This window comes from Merops nubicus, unplaced genomic scaffold (assembly GCF_000691845.1).
Source record: "Merops nubicus isolate BGI_N331 unplaced genomic scaffold, ASM69184v1 scaffold27063, whole genome shotgun sequence".
NCBI lineage: Eukaryota > Metazoa > Chordata > Aves > Coraciiformes > Meropidae > Merops > Merops nubicus.
The window spans coordinates 1-7,338 of record NW_008599991.1 but is presented as its reverse complement, the minus strand read 5'-3'; the positions used below and the strand labels follow the sequence as shown (position 1 = coordinate 7,338).

At 40.2% G+C, this 7,338-nt stretch overlaps 1 protein-coding gene across 1 annotated transcript; it reads left to right on the top strand.

The window, feature by feature from the left end:
* Positions 1-110: 110 nt before the first annotated feature.
* LOC103770330 (MAGUK p55 subfamily member 4-like) lies at positions 111-5,815 on the top strand (the record flags this gene model as incomplete). Its single annotated transcript, XM_008937587.1, has 6 exons — positions 111-144; positions 1,018-1,098; positions 1,712-1,805; positions 2,623-2,731; positions 4,273-4,407; positions 5,377-5,815. Coding segments are annotated over 6 exons (645 nt in total), but the record flags the coding sequence as incomplete, so codon positions are not given.
* Between the last annotated feature and the right edge of the window lie 1,523 nt (positions 5,816-7,338).

The following is a 7,338-nucleotide window of genomic DNA, read 5'->3' as shown; positions in this document are numbered from 1 at the left end:
CAGCCGGGTTCCGCCGCAGCATGCGGCTGTGCCGCAGGAGGTCCCGCGCCAGCCCGCAGCCCTGCTACGCCCAGTGCCCCGGCAGCTGCTGCCCCGCTCCCGCCGCGTAGCCGTCCGACAGGAACAGGCTCATTATACTCGTCGGTAAGAGCTTCGTCACTTTCTTGTGCGAGTGTCACAGCCTGGAGCAGGTTGTGGTCCCAGCCGCTGAGGTTTCCTGCTGCTGCCTGCAGGGATTGCAGACTTTTTAGGTAGCTCTCAAAGCAACATTTCAAGAATGAGTGTCTCGAATTTGACACGTTTGTTTCTTTTAAAGTTTATATATAATCTTCTTTGCTTGAGATAGTGAATGTTTAAAAACAAGTCCTTAGAAGAAGCCATACAATTGAGTGCTGGTTCATAATGGATTTTATTAGGGGAACGGTTCAGTCCTATGTTCAGTGGGGACTAGTAGAGAAAGTGATGAGAAACCATTTGTAACTTACTGGAAAACATCTTTATGTGGAGGCATTTCTACAGCCAATGTTAAATACATGGCTATGGCAATGGTAAAAAGAATGTTTAAACTCCAGACTAGAAAAATCTCAATCATGGGCCGCAGGGAAAGTTAAAAAGATGCTTCTAATAATGCTTGGTATAGGAAATACTGTATTAAGTTTGCTGTAGGCTCTCAAGTAGTCTGCAGTGATAGTGACTGCAAGGAATTTGTTCTGCAGTGTTCCATGATCCTGATAAAGCAAACTGGGTAAAGGCAAATCCATTGTCCTTTTTAAGTCTAGAAGTAATTCATGGTCATTTTTATTTTAAAATGGTATTGCTGAGTTTCCTCTTGGGTATGACTATATTGCTGGGAAGCGATTTGTATCCTGCATCAATCCAGATGCTTCAGGAGCTTCTGGTACATTTTTGGGGAACTTATTTACATTTCCTTGTGTTTGTGCCGTGTGTTAGAAAACGGGGGTGTGCATGGGAGCAGTGCCTCTGGCAGTAACACTGGCTGGTTTCCCAACTTCTCAGGTCCTGCAGGAGTTGGTGTGAATGAGCTAAGACGAAGGCTCATTGCAAGCAACCCCCGAGAATTCCAAAGTGCCATACCTCGTATGTAACGTTCCTTTCCCCTGCTACCTCCCTCAAACGTGGTTAGGAAGTGTCAGGTACCTCCCTCTTGCCTTTGTGTACTCATACACTCTTTGCTCTATGGGTTTTTTCAGTGGTACTGCAAGCCAGAGTCATTTGCTTTTATAAGGATTAGTTTAAAATAACTGCCTTTCTCCTTGTTTTAGCATGTCAGCCAAAGGTATTTTCAAGTTACACCTCCTGAAACCCTTAAAGCTTTATGTATAAGTGGATTAGTTGCATGATTTTTTTTTTTCTTGATGTTTGCTTTTTCTAAATTTAAAAATAGGAATGTTTCTTATGGATATTTTAAGTTTATAGTGGTTAAGTGATCAGATAGGAGAATGAAAGCAACAGAAGTGGTGCTTAATAGGATTTGCAGCTTTCCTTATTAACCTTCTAGTCTCAGATGAGATTTACGCAACTTAATTTCTGATGTAATAACTGAAACTGTTTCTGCCTGTGCTATTGGGCTCATTTTATTTTCTATGAAAATACTTAATGAAGTTCCTTCATGAAAGTAGTCTCATTTTCATCTATGAACTTACAAGAATTTACTTGCCACTGAATTATTTGTGTGTTTATCTCCTTTCAGATACCACTCGTGTTCAGAAGAGTTATGAAATGAATGGTCGTGAATATCACTATGTATCAAAAGAAACTTTTGAAAACATGGTGTACAGCCACAGGTAAGTAAGAGAGACAAATTACACTTTTGTTACTTAAAATGTAATGTGATCCAAGAAAAGAGACACTTGTAGTTAGGTCCCAAGCATGGGCTCCTCCACTCATACTTACTATGTATGTTTGGTGTAAATTTGGGTCAAACTACTTGAACCCATTGCTTCAAAAACTGTGTTTGTGCAGTTCCAAATAAACTCCTCTAGAATTAATCTCAAAATCCATCTAAAACAAAGTAGAATCTCCAGTCCTGAGATCATTTGATGTGCTTCTAATTATGAGTTTCACTCTCCTGGAAACCAGACTGGTTTCTAAAGTTGAGTGAGTCAGACCTGTTCCTGATCTACAGCTCCACTGCAGAAGTTCTGCAGTGATGACATCTCCACATAAGCAACTGAACTGCAAAGGCAAAATGTTCAGAAGTGTCTGCACCTTTCCATGCATCGTTAATCCCTCTAGGACAGACCAGCTCAGCACCTGAAACTACACTACTTGAGCTGTGCCAAGTGCTTTGAGGTCCAATTTATGAAGTTATTTGTCCTATAGAAATGAAAAGCATTTTATCATTAGAATCAAGCTGTAAACACATAATTTATAACACGATGAGTAAAAAAAATGCTTTGGAGAAGTCAAACTGCAATGGTTCTGACTTTGTGCCCAGTGTAGTGGGAAGAGCAAAGGTGAAGGTTTTTTGTCAGTGTTCAATATGTTTTATGATCATTCAGTCTTGATCACTGGATTACAATTGAAGATTTTGCCCTTAAATGGAACCTTTCTGAGATTAAAGTGCTCCTTTGTTTTTCTTCTTTCTGACTGCTCTTGCAGAATGCTGGAATATGGGGAATATAAAGGGTACCTGTATGGCACTAGTATTGATGCAGTGCGAACAGTCCTCGATGAAGGGAAGATCTGTGTAATAGACTTGGAACCACAGGTAAGTTGTAAGGAGCAGGGAATCTAGAGTTCTGTCTCATGGAAGAAAAAGTAATTCTTTGTACGTTCCTGAGCTATTGGAATAATGTTAGTTGCCCTGTCTTGTTTTTCAGTTTAGCTCACAGAGCTTATTAATAGATTATTCTTTGCATGGGTCTTGGGGGGGGATAATAAAGTGACAAGTATGTACAGATCAGTATAGTTAAATTGTTTCCAGCTGCTTTATCAGAATGGTACAGAAACGATTTTCATACTTGCTTAAAGCAAGGATTAATATTTCACATGGAGACTGGCATGGGGCTTCCTCCTCCTTGCCCTTTTAATTGAGAGCTCTGTCCTTCCATTAGCAATCTTTGAACACCCTTTGGTAAAAGCAGCAACTATTAAGCAAAAGCAAGGAATTCTAGGATGCTTTTACTTATTCCCAGCTGTTAAGCTACTTCTGAAGATAAGCAGCTGGCACATGTGTCCAAAGAGCTCTACAAGTACCTCCAGTGTAGACCAAGAACATAAGAAGTGTACAACCACCACAGCAAGTGGTTGTAAACCAGTGCTGAGCTAGGGACCAGTCTGTAAATGTTTACTATGAGAGTAAAGGGCAGCTTGCACATAGGCCCTAGCAGATATTGGCAAGAGGTGCTTCAAATATTAGGGTGATTACCACATATTTCTATGCTGGCCATTGTAAAAAAAACTTTGAATGCTATCTTTGTATTATTCTGTGTTTTTTTTTTCTTAATTACTTTTATTACCTCTGAGACTTCCAGAACTATTCACCATGCTAATCTTTTCACTTAGACACGATCCACTTTATTCCTTTTATCTTTGCATTGAATTTACTGATGAAAATAAGGCTAATAAAGGTCTGAGTTTGTAATTATCTAAGAGACTTAAAGCTGTGTCCAGCAAAACCTTAAACTTCTCTCGATTTCTTGCATATTTAGTACTCAGGAGCTGTTTACTCTTCAGTAACTGCTGGGAGGTGAATTACTGCCAGGTTGCATACTTGTATTTAAATCTGGTGGCTTGGCCAACTTTACACACTGTGCTTCCTCCCCCCTCCCCCTTTTTTTTTTTCTAGGTCCCTCCACTGCTCTGCAGTAGTTCAAAAGTGCTTACTAGCATCAGAGAATTGTTACACAGCACAAAGATTCCCAAAAGCAGGATACTTCATTCCAGTATTGAGCAGCAAAGTTGTACTTTTCCCAAAAGTAGCTCCCCAGCACTTTAAAACAAAACAAAACCAAACAGATTCATCTTCACTATTGTTAATTGTAGAGATCTGTTAATGAACATGTCCAGTCACTCACTGCAGTTGAAAGCATCTCTTAATAAGGTTACCAAGCAGAATTAAGTGATTGACATGCTACAGTTGCTTAATAATGTCTGGTAACAGGATTATTAGTGAAGTTATTTTAAGGTAGGTGTTCCTGAAAAGGATTACTTCTAGCCCTGGAAATAACAGCAAGTTGTAAACAATTGCCTTTTTATGGGAAGAATATATTTTTAATAGTTTAAATTCTTTTTACTCTTAATTTGCAGGGCATACAAATAGCCCGGACTCATGAATTAAAGCCCTACATTATATTCATCAAACCATCCAGCATAAGCTGCATGAGACAGACTCGTAAAAATGCCAGGATCATTACAGATTATTATGTGAACATGAAATTCAAGGTGAGATTTGGGATTAGAAGAGACTGAAGTTCTTATTCTGAGATTCTGTGTTTAGAACATCATGCATTTTACTATCTGAAAGATTGTGTCCTTAAAAACAAATTAAGTTATTCCATTCTTTTTCTATTTGGATTGTTGGGATTTTCTCCTCCAGATTTGCTTTGAAGTGGAAGGGTTATAATTTGTACCATGGGGATTTTGAGGCATTTTCCTTCAAACAAGAGGCTGTTCTGTATATTTTTGTTTTAATCAACTGCCTTGTGATATGATCTGAGTCAACACATACATTTACTGTTTGCACTTGCACTGAAATACCTGGAATGTGCTTCATTTAGGAATTTAATCAAATATTTCTTCATGTAGTTGTAAGAATCTATTATTTCACACATGCTCAATGACAGTATAAGTATCAATGCTACACTAAATTCTATAGTGAAAATACTAATCCTGCTTGTAATAAATGCAATATCTTGTTTACAATGTGTCTATAATGTATTGTCACAATTGTTTCCATGCAAATAATAATCAAGTTTAGCATCTTAAAATTTTGGAGACCTCAGTCCATAACTGTATGTGGAAATGAATCACAATTGCTGTGGCAAAAAGAAACATGAACATTGGGGAAATAAACTAAAATGTGGCATGAGAACACAAGTGTTGGTGGATTTGCCTTCCAGTCTCTAACATACTCTGCTAGCACTTCTCAGCAGAATAACCTTTTTTTGGGTAAGTGGCATGTACTGAGAGCCAAGGTGTTCCCCTGGGAAGGATATAGCAGTCAGCTCTGTTTCAGAGACTTGGGACTGGCTGTAGCAGGTGTACTTTGCTATGGCAAACTGTAAAGAAATAAAGTACACTGGTGCTATCTACTTACCTCTTGTTTACATGGTGCAAGGTGTTCTGCAGATGCCATGCAGGTATGTTTCTCTACACAACACCAAAGCTTTATAGACTTGCTCTGTCTCGCAGGAAGAAGACTTACAGGAGATGGAAGACTCAGCTAAGAAGATGGAAGCTCAGTTTGGTCAGTTCTTTGATCACGTGATTGTGAATGACAATTTACAGGAAGCATCTGCGCAGCTGCTGTCCGCAGTCCATCGGGCACAGGATGAGCCCCAGTGGGTCCCTGCAGGATGGATATGCTCAGATACTCAGCCCTAATTCTGAGCAGCAGACAGCTTCAGAAAGATTACAGCTTGTTTTACTTCAAGAATAATCCTCATGTCAGGATGGCAAGAATTTATCCTTGTATGTGAGGGATTTGGAAGAGGATTAGGAAAGAAGCTGTAATCATACTAATGTTCTGTGTAGCTCTTCAGCTTTTTATGTTACAGTTGCATCCACTTTTGTATGAAATATTGTGAGTGCTCAATTACAAGAATAAAAAAAAATCTATTTTGTTGCATGTATCTGTGTAATTCACTCATACATAATATGGAAAAGTCCTTTCCTTTCTCTTTATTCTGGTCATTCTGACCCTGTGATAGCTCTGCTTTCTGGAAGCCTTACTGACAAACGATATTCAGTCCAGAGCTCTTTTAGCATGCTGTCTTTGAGCAAAGAGTGGTATTGATGAAGGTATGGGTTTGCTGCTTATGCTTTTTACCTTTTAACACAGGAGCAGGGTGATGGTGTCAGAATAAAAATTACTCTAGAAAGTAGTTATCTTCACAACAGATGTAGCACATCTTTTCTTTTGGTCCATCATCTTGAAGTGACTAAACTGACAGAACAACAGACTGAATATGGACTTACCAAAGAGGAAAATAAAATCAGAAGCTCCTTTTACTGTTGGTTTCCTCAATGGTAGCATGTTCTCCTCATCTAATGGTGCAGTGCTTTTGACAAACAGATTCCCCACTCTCTTTGCCTTGTTGCAGCTGCCTTGCCCCCTCAGGAACACAGATGATTATTCTGTTGGCCTGTCTCACCTTGCAGGGCAGTCAACAAACAGTACAGATTCTTCAAATATTACAGTTACCAGCATGCCTGCTAGTTCTTGTCAGGCCTACTGACATTCCTAGTTTAGAGATAAAACTGGAGAGACCGGAGTCCCAACATGTCACCGGTAGGGGGTAAGTCCAGCGTAGAGGGTGAGACTCGTGCCAGCTCCTCACTTCTGCTGCCTAGTCCAGCATTTGTCCGCTCTTTCTCCTTGCTTATTTTTTGTTTGTTTTCATGTGTTTGCTGACAGACAGATCTGCATTCACTATTAGAAAAGAAAGGTGCTGTCATTAGAGTTGCATTTGCTACATGTCCATTTGTGCTGGAACAAAATTTTATCACATTTATTTTCTGCTATTTTTTTGTTCTGTTTATGACTCCGCTTTGCAAATTGTCTATGGCTACACGCGAGAGGAGGCTACGAACCTTGTTTCACTGAGGCATTTGTTCACTTTGGATTTGAATGGACAGACAGTTCTCTGTGCAACCTGAGCAGGGGTTAGACCCAATGGGCCGCCAGGGTCCCTTCTAAGTTAAATTGTTCTTATTTTTAAAAGGCAGTTGTGTAAAATGTGGCTACATTCCAGTTGTATTTTCATTTTGATGTTTCTCTCTCGGCTTCCTCAACATGAAGCCTAACCTGAGCAGGGGTTAGACCCAATGGGCCGCCAGGGTCCCTTCTAAGTTAAATTGTTCTTATTTTAAAAGGCAGGTGTGTAAAATGTGGCTGCATTCCAGTTGTATTTTAATGTTGATGTTTCCCTCTCGGCTTTCTCAAAATGAAGCCTGGTGGTATTAATTTGAAAAATGTCTTTCTGCAGGCGCGCTCCCGCCTGGGTGAAGCCCATTGCGGTGCCCCACGGGACCCGCGACCTACTGCTTCTCGAGCAACTCCTCTGGGATTTGTTATGTCTCCGTTCTGTCTCCGCTTCCCGCCACCTCCCCCTCGCTCCCTTGACTGGGGCCCGGGCCGCCATGCCGGGCTCG